The 21,729-nt window shown below is 39.0% G+C and overlaps 1 protein-coding gene across 2 annotated transcripts in view; it reads right to left on the reverse strand.

Annotated features, from left to right (window-relative positions):
• The window catches only part of FGL1 (fibrinogen like 1), a 20,373-nt gene extending 2,418 nt beyond the window's left edge, over window positions 1–17,955 (reverse strand). The window contains exons 1-7 of one of the 2 annotated variants that reach the window (XM_006753785.2): window positions 17,854–17,955; window positions 12,303–12,382; window positions 9,577–9,757; window positions 2,907–3,066; window positions 2,557–2,654; window positions 2,160–2,248; window positions 1,801–1,988 (exon numbers count right to left, since the gene is read on the reverse strand). In XM_006753785.2, coding sequence (XP_006753848.1) covers window positions 1,801–1,988; window positions 2,160–2,248; window positions 2,557–2,654; window positions 2,907–3,066; window positions 9,577–9,757; window positions 12,303–12,374 — 788 coding nt within the window. In that variant the 5' untranslated portion in view covers window positions 12,375–12,382; window positions 17,854–17,955. Of the gene's footprint in view, window positions 1–1,800; window positions 1,989–2,159; window positions 2,249–2,556; window positions 2,655–2,906; window positions 3,067–9,576; window positions 9,758–12,302; window positions 12,383–17,639; window positions 17,768–17,853 lie in introns of those variants that run through there. The other variant, XM_006753786.2, reaches the window with a different exon arrangement.
• Window positions 17,956–21,729: the final 3,774 nt, after the last annotated feature.

The raw sequence follows: 21,729 nt of genomic DNA on the forward strand, positions 1-21,729 counted from the left end.
GTAGGAAAGATAACTTTGTCTCTCTGACCCTTCTCACTGGTGTATGTGCTTCAGTTCCCTTACAGATGATCAAAAAGTAAATACATTCGAACTCTTAGAAAAGCAAAATCCAGGGAAAATACTGCTTTATAACTGCTTAGATTTAACTTGACCCTACCTACAACTACTGTATCCCCTAGACCAGTGGTAGGCAAACTCATTAGCCAACAGAGCCAAATATCAACAGTACAATGGAAATTTCTTTTGAGAGCCAAATTTTTTTAAACTTAAACTATACAGGTAGGTACATTGTTATTAACTTAATTAGGGTACTCCTATGGCTTAGGAAGAGCCACACTCAAGGGGCCAAAGAGCCGCATATGGCTCGTGAGCTGCAGTTTGCCGATCACCCTAGACTATACAATTCTAAAACCTATACAATTCTAGCAGATGTTCATAATGAGGACTCTCCTGGTTTTAGGGAAAATTAACATATCTCTGGTATACCTCCACTTTATATGGTAGATGATTCTTAAATGCTTTATTGAAAGTGCTTACATAAAAAATGTGGAAAATGTGGATTATGAAACTTGTCCTTGATTACATGGACAATGTGACATTTCAGAAATAATTACGCACAATACTATAATGGAAAGTTTAAATGTCCAGATATTGTGAGGTGGCCCCTGTCTTCTAAAGAGAAAAGATGTTCAAAGCTGGTGTACTGCCTAACAGGTTGAGCACATCTGCTTTGCAGATCAGGCCCATCAGCTTATTTTAAGGATGGTTGTATGAAGTTCCCATGCCTGCCTTGAACATGTGATTGTCTTGAAACCACTTTGGGTGGAGAAGAGTTAAAAGAATTGGGGATATCTGGTCTAGAGAAGAGAAAATATGGCGGAATACAGTGAATACCATCTCAGCCAGAGCCTGAAGACTTACGTTGAAAAGGAATTACAATTACTTTGTAGCTACTGAGGAAAAAACTGGCAAAGTATAACAAGGCAGATGTCAGATTAATAAAAGCAAAAACTTAATACAATCAATAATGGAGTGAGCTTGCTAATTAAGTAACATTGCAGTATTCCATCAGAGAGTGGAATTAGGTTTCAGGAATATGGTAGAGGAAATTTCTGCATTGGGAGGAACTTGGGTTCAATGATTTAATGAAAGTCACAGTAATTGAAAAGTATTATTACACAGAAAAATTTACAACAATAACATGGCCATCTCCTATGAGAAGGGAAGGTGAAGAGCTACTTGGTTACTAAAAGGCATGAAAATTTTTTTCCAATATAAATACTTTATTTTTCTTCATGCCTACTTTCTTCAATTTGTGGCCTACTGTTTATGATAACAAACCCATAAATCAGGTTGCTAACAATTTTTTTTAAATTGATTTCAGAGAGGAATGGAGAGGGAGACGGAGATAGAAACATCAATGATGAGAGAGAAGCATTGATCAGCTGCCTCCTGCTCGCCTCATACTGGGGATCAAGCCAGAAGCCTGGGCATGTGCCCTGGACCATGACCTCCTGGTTCATAGGTTGATGCTCAACCACAGAGCCACACCAGTCAGGCACATACAATCTTTGTAAAAGCAGTAATTTGATTTATTTCTAAGACATATCTTTCATGCTTTATTAACATACACAATGAACGAATCCTCAAAAATACTTCATCGGTGAATAATTCTAATAAAGATGATTACTTAATACCAGTATTACAAAGAAGACCAACATGACCTCATACAGGTATAATTAATGCCCAACAGTGAGATATCATCAACGCCATTACACCTATGTTTATAAGCCGTCTAACCTGTTAAACCACCAGCCAGACTGATCTTCCTCCGCACAGTTGCCTTCGTAGTTGTCATGATCTCTGTCCCATGTGCTGAATTTCATTCTTTGGTGACTACCCCACCATTGCACCTCAGGATGAAATCTCACTGCAAGCGCGTCTCCTGCTGTTCCAGAATATTCCCCGATATTCAACTCATAGGAATTCTGAAGGAACAGAGGCAATTTCTACTGTCAGTTGTCACTATTTAAAAAGTAGATTTATGTAATAAACAAAAGAATTCTATTGGTATGTGTTTGTTTCCATTGACTTCAGGGGTTCATCTTGCATGTGTTATGCATTAATTGATGGTATTAGTCATTCGAACATTTTAGTACCTTTTCATCTCCAACTTTGAAATTTTTGTATTGGGCATAACGGCTATTTCTTTCAAAATCTGCAAGGTCGATTTTTAAAGTGTAGTCTCCTAGAAAAAAAAACAACAACAACAAAAAATCGTAGTGGTTTCTTTTTTAATGTATTAGATGACATTGACTTACTGAGGTTTTAAAAATTTCATGGCCCTAGCCAGTTTTGCTCAGTGCATAGAGCGTTGGCCTAGTTTCTTTTTCTCTATATCTTAGCTTTAAACAGCCACATTTTAGAAAGGGAATTATTGCCCCAAAGAGACCATTGCCATCTGCAAATTAGTTCTATTGTCTATGATTTAGTGAAAAACATTTTAGTGTTGTTTTTATTGTATTTCCAATGAATATGATAGTAGGCAAATCTTACCTTGTGTGGTTAATAAGTGAAGATTTTTATTACCCAGCCAATATTCACCATTTTTTTGGACAAAATTTCCAAAGCCATTTTCGTAGTCATTCCAGTCTCTACAAAATTTAAAGTGAAAGCTGATTTTAGCGAAAGCCAAATAGACCTTTGCAGTACCCACGGTGCCCACACCCCCTTGCTGCTGCTCTCACATCCAGTATTTCCATGATTTGTTAGTGCACTTTCAGTATTCTTACTTAGAGAGAGTGAGAGTCTGTCTAATTAGTAGAGTTTAGGACAGGAGAAAAAGGCTTACTTATAAATCTCACATGTGCTACTCCAAACAAACCCTTATGTCCTAATTAGCACACCTGTTAAAGTTCTCACTGCCATCAGATCGTCTCTGAATCACAGTCCATCCTCCTCCATCAGACATGTCACAGTAAACAGAGAATTCTGCTGGGCTCTGGAGAGGTTTGATTTTGTAAAATCCACTGAGCTTAGAACCATCATTGAAAATTTCTGAACAATCTGTTTACAAAAGAAGGTAATGTAACATTTGTTATGTGTCTCTCTTTTTTTTTTTTTTAAATAAAGGGCGCCTCTGAATGAGATTACTCAGTACTAATGGAGACAGATGAACACATGGCATAGATAATCAGCTTTTTAAAATTGCATCTTGTACATTAGGAAAGCATTTCTTTTTCTAGTATTTAGTTATCCTCTGACTCCCTGATATGATCATAAAAAAAAAAGAGCAGTGAAACAGGGATCTGCTTTTTCATTTCTAATTTTTGTGGAACACAATTTTTTAAATGATATGTGTTCAGTTGATTACAGTTTATTTAAGTGGAACTTACAGATTTATCAGACAAAATAGTGGAACTTATCTCTCCTCTGAAGCTAACATGAAAAGTAGAACTATAACATCAAACAAGTCATATGGGTTATCTTGACTTAGAGCATTGCAAATCATTCAGAAAAATCTGGAAATCAACTCAAAATATAATCTTTTTAAAAAATATATATGTTTTAATTGATTTTCAGAGAGAGAGAGGGAAAGCGACAGAAAGAGAGAAGCATTGATGAGAGAGGAACATCATGGATGGGTTGCCTCCTGCACGCCCCCCATTGGGGATCAAGCCTGAAAACGGGGCTTGTGCCCTGACCAGGAATCAACTGCTGACCTCTTGATCCCTGGGTCGATGCTACCGCTGAGCCACACCTGTGGGGCTAAAATCATAATCTTGTTAGATTCTTACCACCTTCCAGTCTCATTAGATACTTTACTAAACCACTGACATTTCTAATAGTCCATGTATTCTTAGATATTTTTGCTGAAAACCGAAAGTTTCTACTCTTCTTATCTCAGGATTCTTTTTTAGCCAGGGTATTTCTTTGACCATTGAAGCAAATATAGCTTCCAGTTTATCACTAAAAAGTGATTCCAGTTTCTTAAACCACTTGAGGATGAGACAAGTGAGTATCATTGGTTCTCATTTAGGCTGATCTGTGCAGACTTAAAGAATATGGCGAATACAAACTAAGCTATGGTTTAGATGCCCAGGAAGCAATGTTTTAAGGTGAAGTATTGGTTACTAAACAGAGATAGTTTCAAGAATACTCATTCACAGACTTTTGAATAAAGACTATAATATGACATCACTAACTTTCAAATTTTACTCTTACTATTTTGTTATTTTCCTATATTTTAAAAAACATTTTATCTTCCTGATTGGATAATTCTATCCTTTCAGCACACTTTTAAGTTTTTTCTTCATTTTCATTGTTTTGACACCAAACTATCTACAACTCTGCTTTGCTGCTAACAAAATATACTCCACTTTAAATAGATTGAATAGGCAATAGGAATCAGGAGAGAAAGGAAACAAGGACACTTGGTCACTTTCTAAAGCCCTCCCCAAGTCGAAACCAATCACACACTATTGCTTTGGTGAGATGATCATCTTTGTAATGATTTAAGCTTTGTTCACATATTTATTTTTGAGATTCAGAAACACAAGTGTTCTTGATACTCCTGAATTATAAAGAAATATCCTGTTTTGTCAATCAAACAAGAGAAAAACAATAGGGAAATGATTACCTAAAATTAGTTCAATGTTTGTTCAAAAGCTTACATCTTGTGGTCAAATATATTATAGGCCACTTTTCATTAAAGAAGGAAGTTCTTTAACTTTCCTTGTTAAGAAAGCTTTTTGCTTACATTTAACCTCCTACCAAAATGCTGAATAGTAAAGCCTCATAAGGTTCAGACTATTTTCCAGGCAAATATGGAAATAATTAGCTATAACGTTTGCATCTGGAAAACTTTGTGAATATGGAGCTTTCAGCCAACATTTCCTATTTGTTTTTATTTTATGCCAAGTGTGAGTTTGTTTGTGTATTTTTCAAAAAATTTCTTTTTCCCAGAGGAAAATGCCAACTACAACTTAAGATCCAGAGGAAAGCTTTCAAGTAGGGAAAAAGCAGCACAGAACACCACCCAACATAAATGGCATACGCGCCTGCAGCAAAATTGATTATAACAAATAAGATAGGAGCCTGCCCTGGGGAAATGTGACTTACACACTAACAGGGTAGGATTTTCAATATGAACTAAAACTATAATTTTCAAAATGTTTTGAGCTACTCAACCCCCCTGGAGAATAGGCAGGAGAAGGTCAGGGTTAAAGAGCTCTGTGTTCACGGGATTTTTGGAAACTTACATAATACCAGAGTGAGGCCAAGGCTTCCTGCCCCATTTGACAAACACCGCCTTAAGCTGGGCGAGGTGAATACTTCCCTTGACCATGCAGAAAACAAACCATGTTGGAAGTCTGAATGTTTAAGCTTTTCACAAAGGGACATGACAACCTGCCAAATGGGCTCTTCCTCTGGTCCCAGAACGCAGGCTGAGCTGAAAGCGAGAACTACAGGCATTAAGAAAGGCCAGCAAGCCCTGGCCAGTTTGCCTCACTGATGGAGCACTGGCCTTGTTGACGGAAGGGTCTCAGGTTTGATTCTCGGTTCCCGGTCAAGGGCATGTACCTCAGTTTCAGGTTTCCCAGCCCTGGTGGGGGAACATGTGGGAGGCAACTAATTGATGTTCTCACTAGATGTTTCTCTCTTTTTCTCTCTCTCCTCCCTCCCTCCCTTCCATTTCTTTCTCCTCCTTCCCCTCCAATCTAGGAATCAACGGGAAAAATATCCTCTGGTGAGGATTAACAGCAACAAAAAAAAAAGGCCAGCGAGAGGCCCTTCAGCGGGCATGTTGGGAAATGTCAGAACTGGCTCTCCCACTGCCATTCTCAGCCAGGCGACATAAGAAGGAACCACAAGAGCCCTGGCTGTTCTTGCTCAGTGGATAGAGCGTCGGCCTGCGGACCGAAGGGTCCCGGGTTCGATTCCAGTCAAGGGCATGTGCCTGGGTTGCAGGATCGATCCCAGTAGGGAGCGTGCAGGAGACAACCCATCAATGATTCTCTCTTATCATTGATGTTTCTATCTCTCTTCCCCTCTGAAATCAATAAAAATATATTTTTTTAAAAAAGAAGGAAACCTAAGAGGAGGACCTCCTATGGTTCCTGGGAGAGTGCAGTAGTACTCTTGTAGGGTCGGGTGAGTGGGCTCTCTCTTCTGAAAACCAGGGAGAGAGCATATACAGTAGCTTCCCTCTTATCCACGGGTTTGCTTTACGCCATTTCAGTTACCTGTGTGTGCCATTCTGAGCCGTGTGATGAAATCTCTCGAGTCCCACTACATCCCACCCGGGATGTGACGCATCGCTTTGTCCAGGTCTCCACACTGTAGGCACTCCCCACCTGTTAGTCACTTAGTAGCCATCTCTGTGATCACACTGACTGTCTCGGTATCGCCGTGCTTGTGTTTGTCACCCTTATTTCAGTGATAATGACCCCAACGTCTAAATAGTGTTGTTGGCCATGTGGATGTGCCAAGTAGAAGCTGTAAACTGCCTCCTTAAGTAAAGAGGTATGTATGAATAGAAAAAATATAGTATGTATAGGGTTTGGCACTATCTGTTGATTCAGGCATCCACAGGATGTCTTGGAACGTATTTCCTGAGGGTAAGAGGGGATTCCTTTAATAGCAAGATAGCTGACATTCATTGAGCTAAATGCTAAATGCTTTTGAAATCACATACATGTACATTAACTCATTTAATCCTTACAACAAATAAACAGGTATTCTTTTTTAAAATATATTTTTTTATTGACTTCAGAGAGAAAGGGGGAGGGCGAGACAGATAGAAACATCAATGATGAGAGAGAATACTTGATCAGCTGCCTCCTGCATGCCCCCTACTGGGGATCAAGCCCGAAACCCGGGCATGTGCCCTGACCTGGAATCGAACCATGACCTCCTGGTTCATAGGTCAATGCTCAACCACGGAGCCACACTGGCTGGGCTCTTCTCTCTCTCTTTCTTGCACCATTCTCATTTTCCTCTTTTCTCTAGTTTTGATCACGCACTTGGGGTTTTCATCACTGCTTCCTTTAACCCCCTCCCCCAGCCCCAACCCCTTTTCTGATCGAGGGGCTAAAGACAGAGCAATAGGGCTGGCGGGGACAACAGCAAATTCAAGGGCATGTGGGAAGTTGCATCAAATTTAAATGGCAGCCTTAGCCAGTTTGGCTCAGTGGATAGAGCGTTAGCCTGTGGACGGAAGGGTCCTGGGTTTGACTGCTGGTCAAGGGCACATTGCCTGGGTTGCAGGCTTGATCCCCAGTGAGGGGCGTGCAGGAGGCAGCTGATCCATGATTCTCTCTCATCATTGATGTTTCTATCTCTCCCTCTCCCTTCCTCTCTGAAATCAATAAAAATATATTTTAAAAAAAGAATTTTAGGCAAGGACTTTACATCCATCCTCCCCTAGGAAATTAGAACAGGATAGAAATAGATACGATACAAAGATCTGCTCATTTTTGTCAGGACCACTTCCAGTTTTATACACAGTTTCTTGTGTAACACAAATTTACCATTGAAATATTTTTTAAAATGATAGCTATACCGCGAGCACTTACTGTGTGGCAGGCACAGTTCTCAATGCTTTCATTCATTTAATCCTCACAATAATCCTATAAACTAGCAGCCATTATTACCCTCATTTTACAGCTGAGAAAATTGAGGCATGGAGGAGTTAAATAACTCGCCTGAGGACATGCTGCTAGCAGGGCTGCAATCCAGTCAATAGGCAGGACAACCCTAGTTTCAAAATAGACGGTTAATATGTGTTTGGGTGACTAAGAGCAGGGACATCCAGGGAGGGCAGATCCAGGCTGGTCCTCTAGGAAGATTCTCTGACAACAAAGATCCTTCTAGGCTTTCTTCATCAGAGTCAGCTTCCCCAAAACATGCTAATTTTATGGGCCGCCTGTCCGGTTTCACAGTCCTTGGGAGCTCTGACTAAAGGCACTTCTAGTTACCTTTCTTCATAAAGAGTGTTACCTTTCTGGGCCGGAAGCTGATATCTAAGGCAATGCAAGGCGTGTTAACTTGCCATAATAAAATACCATAGATTGGGAAGCTTAAACAACTGAAGTTTATTTGCCCACAGTAGTGGAGCATGGAAGTTCAAGATTAAGGTGTCAGTATGTTTGGTTTCTTCTGAACCCTCTCCCCTTGGCTAACAGATGTCTGCTTTCTTGTTCTATCTTTCTGTGGTCTTTCTCCTAATGAATGCAAGGCGTGTTAACTTGCCATCATAAAATACCATAGATTGGGAAGCTTAAACAACTGAAGTTTATTTGCCCACAGTAGTGGAGCATGGAAGTTCAAGATTAAGGTGTCAGTATGTTTGGTTTCTTCTGAACCCTCTCCCCTTGGCTAACAGATGTCTGCTTTCTTGTTCTATCTTTCTGTGGTCTTTCTCCTGTGCACCCATAGCTTCGGTATCTCCCTGTGTGTCCAAATTTCCTCTTCTTATAAGGACACCAGCCAGATTGAATTAGGGCCCATCCTACTGGCTGCATTTTAGCTTCATCACCTCTTTAAAGGCCCTGACTCCAAATACAGTCACATTCATCGTGCTGGGGGTTAGGGCTTCAATATGAAGATTGGGAGGTAGGGGACAGAATTCAGTCCATGAGGCAGGGTCGTCAATCAAAGGGCCTTCTGACCGTTCTGGTGATCCCCTTCTCTGTGAGTCATTTCTGTCCTCCACAATGATTGACCCAAATAGCCCAGTGAGATCTTACAACCATTGCTTGTTTACTTTAAAAGATGCTGGAGGAAATCAGGTGAGTAGTTTTCTGTAGGTAACAATGATACGTTCAGTGCTGCTTCTAGGGGGAAATACTGGCCTCATGAAAAGGAAAGTCACAAAACTATAAAATATACACATAAAACAACTCTTATTTTCCTAAATAATTTTCATTCCTTTTCCTTTTCTAAACTTTTATTCTATTACCTTACTTATTTCCCTAGGGCACATCAGAGTTTCAGAAGGAAAAACTGTGTAAATGTACCAAGAAAAGATACACAAATAAAAACAAAGCTCGCCCTAACCGGTTTTGCTCAGTGGATGGAGCGTCGGCCCACAGACTGGAGTCCCGGGTTCAATTCCAGTCAAGGGCATGTACCTTGCGGGCTGGATCCCTAGTAGGGGGCATGCAGGAGGCAGCTGATTGATATTTATAACTCTCTCCCTTTCTCTCTGTAAAATCAATAAAAATTCCCTTCTGCTCTGTAAAATCAATAAAAATATATTTTAAAAGCCCCCACAAAGCTCAATTGTAAGGTTTTGCAAACTGATATTTTAACAATCTGTTGTCTTGATCTCTTATTAAACTATAGAAATCCTCAGATATTGAGCATTGATATTAAATGTCCCCTGCAGAGATAACAGAGAAAAAAGGATAAAATATGGTGGAAGACATTTAAATTTGATATAATGCTTTATGTTGCTGGTTACTGGAATAAAAAAGCTCTTTAGCAAAATCTGAAGTGATCAAGTGATTAGCATCATCATTGCACATGGGTTTATATAAGTTACTGAAACACTAAAGAAAAATAGATTCTGACCTGCATAGTGCCTCTTGCCTCCAAGGTCAATGACACTGCTCTCCTCTCCTTTATCCAGGAACTGGATTTCGTTCTCGTGCAAAAGCTGCGCAATCTTGACCTGTTGTTGTTTGACCCGGGTCTCAAGCAGGTGCACCTGGGCTCTGAGACGCGCCTGCTCCTGGAGACAGTTCTCAAGAGCCTGCAAAGTAACGTGCATGTTGTTCTCATGGAAAATAAATGCTCCTGGTAAGTTGGATAAATTAATGATTCAATTTTGTTCCCAACTCCCATTTCAGAATATTATCCCAACCAGGAAGGTGTTAAAACTTCTAATACTATTAGTTATTGAAGGATAAGAAGTCATGGCTTATGCTAACGTGCTTGAACTAAAAAATGTTATAAAATAACCTGATGATTACACTAAGAATTTTAGGGTCACTGTCTCATTTGACCCTCATAACGTTCCATGCGGTGGGAATGGGTTCAATCCTGATGAGGAAACTTGCTCAGGAATTCCCAGTGGGCAAGAGAAGTCAAGATTTAAATCCAGCTCAAGGTTCCTATTCTCAATCTTGACATGACACTAAGTGCCTTCTTACAAGTGAAATAAATGAGGCTTTTGAATGATCTTTTGATATTAATATGTTTTAAAACTATAATTGAATGCTTATGATCTTAGACATATGGTCACCTTTATACAGAATGCTTAATTTAGACTCTGATATTCTTGAATATCTCACCCATTGACCTGGGTTCACTTTAACTCTTTGCTTACTTATCGTTTTTTTCCTCAATCACTTTAAAAAGGGATGGGAGGAGCCTGCGCCTTCCAGTTCAGCCATTTATCTTCTCTGAAAAGGCAAATAGCCCAAGAATATTGCCTGTGAGAGTCTATTAGCTTCTTTCTAACGTGGCATCTCACTGAGCAAACCCTCCAAAGAGAAAGCCAATGTGGTGGGTGAATGGGGAAGGAGGCGTGCAGAGCGGTCTCCTGGGAAGAGGGACTGGGGCCAGGAAGCTTCAATAAAGCTCACAAGTGCTCAATGCTGGGAGCGGTACTGGGGGAGTGGGAAAAAAAGGACAAAAGACAAATTTTTGCCATTTTTATCTTGACTTCTCTATTGCAGCCAATGTCATGATCTCCTGTGTACATGCCAATGTTCACTTCTGAGAAATTATCAATTTTTTAAAAATATATTTTATTGATTTTTTACAGAGAGGAAGGGAGAGGGATAGAGGGTTAGAAACATCAATGAGCGAGAAGCAACGATCAGCTGCCTCCTGCACGCCCCCTACTGGGGATGTGCCCTCAGCCAAGGTACATGCCCTTGACCGGAATCGAACCTGGGACCCTTGAGTCTGCAGGCCGACGCTCTATCCACTGAGCCAAACCGGTTAGGGCGAAATTATCAATTTTAATGTGTAAGTGCTTCACCTTACTTTTATATACATTAATTTCTATATTGGGCATTTGTTTGTAGTCCGATATATTTCCCAATTTACATGTGCATCACTTCCTGTCCCTGTCTTTATGGGCTACCTTGTATTCATTCCATAAATACAAAAGGCCCTACTGCGTTCCAGGCCCTCTGCTAGGCAGTGAGAACAGCACAATTTGATAGCTTCTTTGGGACAAAGGAAAGAGGTACAGCGCTTTCCTATGGAGGATTATGATGTAAATACAGAAGTGTACCTCACCACTGAAGGTCACATCACAAAAGAATGGAGAAGGGGAGGTAGAGACCTCCCCCTCTACCCCCCATCCAGTTTCCTGGCCCAAGTACTGACTCTCTCCCAGCTATTTCTCTAGGATTATTTCTTATTTGTTCTTGGTTTACTCTCTTTGATTTATCCTCTTAGCCCCCTGAGTCACACCTGTCTAAAAAAAATGACATTTGATGGTGTCTGGAATTCCATGTTGCTTTCTAATAGTGGAAAATTGGTTGTGATCTTGTTAAATACAGTGGACTATGCAACTTAAAAATAACTGAAGGGATTACAGGGCAAGTATGTTCAATCTGTTCAATGTTTATGAGACTGGACATACAGTGTTAGTAAGGTTATTTAAAACCTAGGAGTTCCCTTTCTACCAGAACTGTGAGTAAATGAGTATTTTTACCTTTTTACTTGTGAATGGAGGAAGGCATGAGCTCATTGTAATTACTTTCAAATAATCAGTCTAGCTTATACTAATAGTGTTCAACAGTAGAAAGCTCAGGGTCCATTTTAATGGACAGTTTTAAATTCCTAATATTAGGTAATCACCTAAATAACCCCAGTGAATTAAAAAAGAGTTTACTTATTTGTTGTCAATATGATTTTTAAAAAAATATATTTTATTGATTTTTTACAGAGAGGAAGGGAGAGGGATAGAGGGTTAGAAACATCGATGAGAGAGAAATATCAATCAGATGCCTCCTGCACACCCCCCACTGGGGATGTGCCCGCAACCAAGGTACATGCCCTTGAGCGGAACCGAACCTGGGACCCTTCAGTCTGCAGGCTGACGCTCTATCCACTGAGCCAAACCGGTTAGAGCTCATTACTGATTTTTTACTTCAAAAAATTTTAAAGCATGTGGTAAGTACCTATAGTATTATGTGGCAGGTGCTGCCACAAACCTTCATTTCCACCCTTTAGTTAAGTTCTTCAGGGTGACAACTTACTATCGATTTTCTGCAAAATAAAATAACACGCAGGTCAAAGCAGGCATTACAGACACAATAGTCTTTTTATGAGCTTACCCAGCTTGTCTTGCCAGTTACCAGAGCAGTGGTAACAAGGATGAAACTGAACATCTTCGCCATTTTCCCCATGGAAAAGACTGCAAGAACAAGAAGAATTTCATAAAGTTATTTTCTGTGAATTTTTCATGAGGGCAGGGTTAGGGTCAGACTCAAGGCCATCCAGAAGGCAGGATGCAGTTCCAGGTCACCTGAGTGTCGCCGGGGAAATTCTCCTGGACTTTGCCTGGCTTCCCCCACAGAGACCGATCCTCTCACTGTACCTCAAATAGACTTGAACCTGTTCAATTGCAAATATAAAGGAGGGGCTCTGGGTCTGTGGGTGGTCCGAATGTGCTGCTTGTACACTGCTGCTGAAAAGGTGCAGGCTCTGTTAACACCACACAAAGGGTCTAGATTTTCCCAGAGCTGCTTCCTAGTTGTCTGGCCTGAAGCAATTTACTAAAAGGCTTCCCATCTCTAAAATGGAAATCCCAATTTCTACTTTGTAGGACTGTGGCCATTTTGATGTAAGATTTTAAGAATACCCTGGCATATGATAAGTGCTAGATGAATAGTAACTCATTTTGTAGAAGACAGCCTTTATTTTTAAAAGAAGAAAAGAGTTACAAGTAGAAGGTAATGCACATTGTTTGCCTTAATGTTTAGGCAAACTACCAAGGTAATATAAAATCTTTAGGCCCTATTTGAAATTGTGGAGGAAGATTCACTTTACCATTTCTCAAGATTTTTTAAAATCAATCTTGAAGTCATTAGTCTTGATGAGAAATTTTGCCGATCCTCAGAATAATTTCTGTATGCTGCCAGTGGTGATGTTTTTTTTTTTAATATGCTATTATTGATTTTGAGAGAGAGAGAGAGAGAGAGAGAGAGCTCAATATGATAGCAGAACATCAATCTGCTGCCTCCTACATGCCTCCCACTGGGGATCAATCCTACAAGTGCCCTGACCAGGAATTGAACTTGCAACCCTTTAGTGCATGGTCTGACACCAACCAACTGAACCACACCTGCCAGGGCAGTAGTTAGTTGTTGTTGTTTTTTTGTTTGTTTTTTTAATATATATTTTTTATTGATTTCAGAGAGGAAGGGAGAGGGAGAGACAGAAACATCAATGATGAGAATCACTGATCAACCGCCTCCCGCACAGCTCTCACCGGGGATCAAGCCCACAACCCTGGCATGTGCTCTTGACTGGAATCAAACCTGGGACCCTTCAGTCCACAGGCCAACGCACTATTCACTGAGCCAAACCAGCTAGAGCAGTAGTAAGTTTTTATACATTTTAGAAGCTAAGGAGCCTAGAAGGACAGAAATATCTGTATTATCTTCAAACAAATTGAAAACATATGGTTTCTGTTTAACAAAAAAAAGAATTGGAATCAAGTGGCTTATTTGTTAGCCAATTTTTTCTTATAGAACCTATGATCACTAGGTCCTTTTAATGTGTCTCTGTCTCAATTTTTTATGTAAATGGTTCCTAAACTTGGCTGTCCATTAGGGTCTCTCAAGAGCTTTTAAATAATCTCCATGTCTAAAGGTGGAAGCCAGACCTTGGAATTTTTTAGACTCCCCTATGAATGCAATGTTTGGCAAAGATTGCGAAGCAAACACTTAAAGACTGAATAGACAACATATTTTTAGTCTATGTTAATAAAGTAGGTAGTTCTTAGTCCTCCTGGGGCCAGACAAAATACTTACAGAATAGGGGAGGCATTACTTACATTCAGTCACAAATAAAATGCATGACCTTTTTAGGAAGCATTGTAAAAGACAATATGAATTGTTAGAATATGTGAAATGTGTGCGTTACAGAGAGTAAGAAAGAGTCTGCTAGTATACACTGTATAATCTTACTTCACACATGATTACTTCTGGCTGACATTTCTATAACTGTGTACCTAGAACTGTGCTATGCATTTTATAAGCCTCATACTTAATCTTCAGATAACTATACAAGGCAAGTACTATTATCCTCATCAAGTAAATTAATTTTAGATCAGAGAGGTTAAGTCACTTCCCTAAGCTCACATAGCTGGTGTATGGAGGACCAAGCAATTGAGCTTTCCACCTTGAAGGCTTGCCCCCAACCTGTACTCTACTTGGCCTTCCTCTCTACATACATACAGCGTGGGGCAAAAGTAGACTTACATTTGTGAGTACATGAAACACAGAGTTTATTCTTGTATTATTATTTACTAACTAGAGGCCCGGTGCACGACATTCATGCATTCCAGGTAGGGGGTCCCTCAGCCTGACCTGTGCCCTCTCGCAGTCTGGGAGCCTTCAAGGGATGTCCGACTGGGCCTAAGCTGTCAGTTGGACATCCTTAGTGCTGCCGCGGAGGTGGGAGAGGCTCCCGCCACCACCGCTGTACTCGCCAGCTATGAGCCCGGACTCTGGCTGAGCAACACTCCCCCTGTGGGAGTGCACTGATCACCAGGGGGCAGCTCCTGCGTTGAGCGTCTGCTCCGTGGTGGTCAGTGCTTGTCATAGCCATCGGTTATTCTGCCGTTTGGTCAATTTGCATATTAGCCTTTTATTATATAGGACTAGAAGCCTGGTGCACGAAATTTGTGCAAAAGTAGGCCTTCCTTCCCCTGGCTGCCGGCACCAGCTTCCCTCTGGTACCCAGGACCCGGGCTTTCCTCGCAGCCCCAGCTTTGTCCAGAAGGTCATCCAGAAGGACATCTGGTCTAATTAGCACATTATGCCTTTATTATTATAGATTATTATATTATTTTCCATACACCCTGAATATCCCTGCTGTCTACAGGGACATAGGCTGCAGCAAGTAGGAGAGGCCCTGTTACTTGGCCTTCTCCACTGAACATCACTCTCACTCCTGAACATGGCTGTGACTTATTTGCTCTTGAGTCACATGCTTCTCTAAAGGGACATTAGGCCCACGTGGCGGGAGAGGCGACAGCTGCACCGAAGCCGAAGCAGTCCTAGGGAACGGTCGCATCAGCAAGCATTTACTGATCACCTGCTATCCGCTCAGCACTATGCTAACTGCTGCGAGAGAATAAAACAGCTGCCTCAGCGAAGCGGTGTTTTGAGGAAAAAACAAAAAATAAATATTAAAACGGAAATTAAAGACAATATAAATTATGTAGACATGACACCGCATGTAATTAAATATAAAAACTAATTAAGACCACCCCTCAAGAAAAAATTAATTACTTCCTCCACTGTGATCACACACTATATTGATAGACCAATATAGCATTTATTCACTCAGTAAACATGGTATGCATGCCTGCTGTTTCTAGGCACTGTGCCAGGTGATGGAATTCTCATTTAGTCAGCTTTTCCCTTCTTTCTCCAACTGCTTCCCTTTATCCATGCTATTTTGCTTAGAGCAAGACTTTTGAGGGCAAAGGCCACAGCTTGCTGATTGTTGTATCCCCAGCATCTAACCTACTTTGGCAACTCAGATAAAAGCGTAGTTATTGCCTCTGCAGAAAATATTCCCCAGGAGGGAAAACCTTTTACGGAGGGGAAAATGTGATTTCCTTGCCATAAATCTGCGTCTGTTTACTCTGATGCACTTCCTCCTCTACCCTTATTTTGGTCAAGGGGAAAACAATGGGCTGAGTGCGTTTTTGAAAGTAAGGGTTAAGGAGGAGGTAGGGACTTTTAGTTGGATTGAACTCATGAATTTAGTTTTTCTTTCTCACAAAACCCTACTCCAGAGCCCCCTTGAGTCTCCTGAGTCTCTTTCTTTAGTGCGTACTTGTTCCTTTCTTAATATAGTAAATCAAACGATAAGAAACGACATATGTTTGAACATTTTTGACCTACAAAATAGGAAATTTCATAGGATTCAAATTAATACATATTGGTTAGATGGAAAAATCATACTTGAAATCATTGTAGCCTTTTTGCCAAAAGGCATGTTAAAAATAAAATATTTGCAGCTTATATAATGAAAGAAAACAATTTAGTAACAGCCTGTTTTTATATGATGCTGCTGGCATGTGAATACATTAATATACATCAATTAAAATATATTTTAAAACTGCTAACACATAGTCAACACGTGGAATCTTATAGTTCTGCCATAAGTTAATCCTCAGGATGTGTATAGAAAAGGAACTACCGGTTTAAAAAAAAAATTGTTTTTATATCTATGTCTGAGTCTGATTCTTGCATAAGTAACAGTGTTGACAATGCTCTGGGAGATACTAGGAAACTATATAACATATGTTCATATTGCTATTCATTAGATTTGCTATAAAATAAAGGGCCGAAGCAATGCTTTGGCAGGTCTCTGCATCTTGGTGTCCTGAAATTCCTATCTCATTGCCATTAAGACAACCAAATCTGATTTTTCCCAGCAAAAGGAGGCAGCCTCTAGTCTTCAGATCCTTAAACAATAAGGCATTTCAAAATGTCATATACATTATGTTAATTTGACCACCTTTAGAATAATTCCTGAGGCTATCTTAAATCCGCTAAAATTCTGCAGTGCCCTCATTTCTTTCTCTCTCTCTCTCTCTCTCTCTCTCTCTCCCTCTCCAATATTGAAGAAATATTTAGGTATTAAGAAACTTGCTTTGAAAATCTGGTCTTTATTATTCATCAGTGTAAACCATTATTATTCTGCAAATCTGGCTTGTGGTAAAGTTATATCAGATCATTTAGTTCTTCACTACACAACTAGTTGTATTTCTTTTACAATATTTTTGCTTTGGGCTACTTCAAAACTTTTAATTATTGTAAAATAGTTTCAATTGCCTATTCTTTGATGTACTCTATTTTTGGTAGAGTAAACTAGTCTAAGTCTATAAAGTCTAATTTCTTCCCCACTAAAATTTTTTAAGTTAGCTGACTATAGTGGATTAAATTTAAGTATGGAACGTAAAAGTTCAACAGCTGATATTTAACTTTTACAAACACAATTATAAAAGCATGTAAAATTTCAAAAAATGGTATGTTTTAAATGATCTACTATGGAAAAAAATACAAGATAAAAGAAATTTTAAAAGAAAGGAAAGGTTATCAAAGAGAGCATATTTAATAAGTTAGCATTCACAAATGGACTGCATGCTAATGTAACACAGTTCAAAATTTACCCATGACATGGACGTAGAGATTTATATGCTATTTTCTTCCAACATTTTTCCTTTTTTTAAGAATAGAAAATAGCAATTATCTTTACTTATCTCAAGAATTTATACTCAATGAAAGCTTTCAAAGTCTAAATGAGTTTATCCCCAAAGATAGAAATAAAGGAAAATATTTCTGAAGTTTTTACTTCTGAAGTGGAAATTATAAAATGGTCCATTATTTCCCACTTTGTATAATGAAACTTCAAATATAATTACTCGCATTAAATTCCCATTCAATTCATCCACAACGTACTGTGAATGGGAAGGAGCTAGAACTCGAAATCTCTTTTCCAAGCTGTAGAAGCAGCCTTTTCTCTCATTGACCTGACCTTTCTCAGTAGCTGACGGTTGTTCATTGATTTCTGCTGGACATCACATCTGTGAAATAAATGACATTATTACAATTACGTCCAAAGCGAAGAGATGTTAAATACCTTGCCTAAAGTCAGAACCGAGTCAGGCACAGCGCAGGCTAGGTCCAGGCACTCTGCAGGGTCCTTTAACTGCATCAGGATTTGTAATTGTTTCTCCGTTATTTGATTAGAAATACGGACAATGTTGATTCTGGCTTTAATCCAGAAACAAATATGTGAGGAAATCAGTTTAACTGGAAGCAAAACTAAAAGAGGAGATTCAAGGACAAATCCCAGTACTCTGATATTTTTCTCCTATTTGTATGAATCTTTATGAAAGATACAATAATACGTCTACACAAAAATACATCTCTGATTTTTAAACTCTTATTATTGGGCTCATTCAGAGAAGTTTTGTAGTTTGATTAACTTCAGTAATGCTCACTTAAAGCTTAAATAAAACCAAAGTTCAATTGAAGCTTTGCTTTATAGTACTAATAATAATGATAAAGTTTTACCTATAAAGATATGAATTAAAATGTCATTTCAGCTACAATATAATCTAAATTTTTCTTAGTTATAGAAATGGGACAAGTTAATAATTGCCAAGATGAAAGAATCAGTTTATTTGATTTTTAGGAAAGCAAAAGGATTCCCTGAAGGGCAAAATTGTGAAATTTATCTGTAAGCATCAATAGTCTCTTAAACGAGTTCCTTTTGTTTTAAACTCTAGAGCAGTGGTTCTCAACCTTCCTAATGCCACAACCCTTTCATACAGTTCCTCATGTTGTGGTGACCCCCACCCATAAAATCATTTTTGTTGCTACTTCATAACTGTAATTTTGCTACTGTTATGAATCGTAATGTAAATATCTGATATGCAGGATGTATTTTCATTGTTATAAATTGAACATAATTAAAGCATAGTGATTAATCACAAAAACAATATGTAATTATATATGTATTTTCCGATGGTCTTAGGCGGCCCCTGTGAAAGGGTCGTTCAACCCCCAAAGGGGTTGCGACCCACAAGTTGGCGACCCACAAGTTGAGAACCGCTGCTCTAGAGCATTTTTGAATGTGTTAGAGGTGACTTGTTAGCTCCGTTAGCCATATTGCATAATAGTTCCCACTGCAAATCCTGGTTCATCGTTCCTTTTTTCACTCTGATGTTACCCAAGCTGTTGTTTGCTATTTGTTCTGTGATCCCTATTTCTTAACTCAGATTCCAGTAAAATACTGAAGTTGTGTTTTCTCTCTGTTCTTTGTTTTCTGGACTCGAGTACTGCTGGTGTTTGGCCTTTCCATTGAACATTTTCCTGTCATTCACTCAGGAAATTTGAAGTTCATCCAGGAAAAGGTAATCCTGATGATTTACTGGAAAGAAAAATAGTCAGTTAGGATGAAGAGATTTACACACCCAGGAGAAGTAGATATGATACATTCATAATTATAGTGAATCCAAGATGCTAACATTACATTTCAAAAGCATGTGTTTGCCTGATTTGATAATTACCTCTACGATGAAATAAAATAATTTGAAATACAAACCTATATTTTCCTCCTTGTATCCCTTTTGTCTTTTCCCCATTCAAGCATTTAATAACTGCTGTGCTCACTTCCTCAGAGGAGGGACAGTAATAACATAATAGTAACTAACATATGTAGCACATTTATTATGTGCCAGACATGGTATGTTTATTAAATAATTCAGTCACAACAGCCCTATATGTAGGTATTGCTAATACCTCCGTTTCACAAATGAGGAAACTGGGTAACAAAAGTTTAAGTAACTAGCCCAAGGTCACACAGCTAGAAAGAGGTGGCCAGGATTCAAAGTCTGGCTCAGAATCTGTGCTCCTCACTATTAAAAACAGACAATTCTGTCTCTCAGGGACATTGCCTCAGAGAAAAACCTGGAAAAAGCTAATCGAAGGGCAGAATAAAGGTCAGTGTTCTGGGAAGGCATGCCAGAGACTGAACTTACTGGGGAGAATGTTCTTCCTTTAGTCCTAGGCTGCTCTGTCAAAACATGGTGGAAGACTGTCATCAGGAAAGGTCAAATTTTCCACCTTGCATGAATGCACCAAAGATATGAGATGAGAGTGAGACCAGTTATCACTGGTGGAAAGAAGTAAGATAACTTTTTTGTTGTTGTTTACTGCCTAGGACAGTGATGGCGAACCTATGAGGTGACACGCAAACTCATTTTTTGGTTGATTTTTCTTTGTTAAATGGCTTTTAAATATATAAAATAAATATCAAAAATATAAATCTTGCCCTAACCAGTTTGGCTCAGTGGATAGAACATCAGCTTGCGGGCTGAAAGGTCCCCGGTTCGATTCCGGTCAAGGGCATGTACCTTGGTTGCGGAATGCTGACACACTGAGCTCAAAAGGTTCACCATCACTGGCCTAGGAGATGGTTTGCATGGGAAAGAAACTGGAAGTAGATTGATCCTCCAGGAAGTACCAATAGATTATGCTAAGGTGGTGAGGACGTAAGTGAAGGTGATGGCATTGAGGTTGTGACAACAGGGCTGATGAAGAGAGTTTGGCATCCAGGAGGAAGAATCAATAGGACTTACCATTAAGGAAGTGTAGGGTGAGGGCAAGAAATATGTGATAATGCCAAAACTTTGAACTGGATAAATAAATAGCAGTCTTACTTATATGCTCATATCTTTTGTCATATAGATAAAATCTCTGTGGATTGGTTCTATTTTTAAATGTGGTCATAAAAGTATGAATCATCATGTGTTTTCCAATTAGTTGGATAATATTCTAAAAATGAGATAATATTTTAAGAATCTAAAAGCTGGAGAAAAAGTACACATAGAGATTGGATTTAGGTATCTGAACAAAAAAGATTTATAACAAACTTATTGAAAGCAGAGAAGTCATACTGAGGACTACAGTGAAAGCAGACATCTTGAGTTACCGCCCATCTTCCTTATGCGCACAGGCATATTTTAAAATGTGGTTTTACTTAACATGGGCTCATTTTCTTTTTCCTCCACATATTTTTACACAATATAGCTGAATTTCTTCTTCATGTGTTACATGTAAACAATCTGTTTTCTATTAGAATTTAACATTTATTTGGTTTCCATTGTTTTGTTTTTTAATGATGTGATCTTATGGGGAGATTCTTGTTTAATAAGAAAGATGTTATTATTTAGAATCATAAAATATATGCCATTCTGAAGTCCTTGCCTACACATGGAAAAAAACCAAAAACCCCAAACATTCCTTGGCAGAATTCTTTTTGTTCTTTGCAGGGGAAAAACTGAATAAGAAAACATCTTTTGCACTTTGTTAGGGAACAATTTAGAGTTAGTTATATTCCAGTAGAAAAAAAATGCAGATAGGTGTGTCGACTGAGCACAGAAAGTGAGAAGGCTTGATAGAGAAATAAATGACAAGGACTTATTAATGTGCCTCAGGATTTGCAAATCAGAAACACTACCAGGTAACACCCAGATTGTTCTGAAGAAAAGAGAAGAATAGAAGAGTTCTTACAGTAAAAAGTAAATTCTTGAGACGAATAGGTCCTGCATTCTTAGCCTCTGGATTGGTCTGAGATAGTAATCTTACAGATGTCTGATGGTCTAAATCAGTGATGGCGAACCTTTTGAGCTCGGCGTGTCAGCATTTTGAAAAACCCTAACTTAACTCTGGTGCCGTGTCACATATAGAAATTTTTTGATCTTTGAAACCATAGTAAAACAAAGACTTATATTTTTGATACTTATTTTATATATTTAAATGCCATTTAACAAAGAAAAATCAACCAAAAAAAAATGAGTTCACATGTCACCTCTGACACGCATGTCATAGGTTGGCCATCACTGGTCTAAATAATGTATGTCAGCTGGCATGGACACATGAATATTCTTTCCCAAGTTCTTCAGAAGGTTATCTATAGCCTTTATATATATACAGGTCCCCCTCCCCC

This window comes from Myotis davidii, unplaced genomic scaffold, assembly GCF_000327345.1.
Source record: "Myotis davidii unplaced genomic scaffold, ASM32734v1 scaffold71, whole genome shotgun sequence".
Lineage (NCBI taxonomy): Eukaryota > Metazoa > Chordata > Mammalia > Chiroptera > Vespertilionidae > Myotis > Myotis davidii.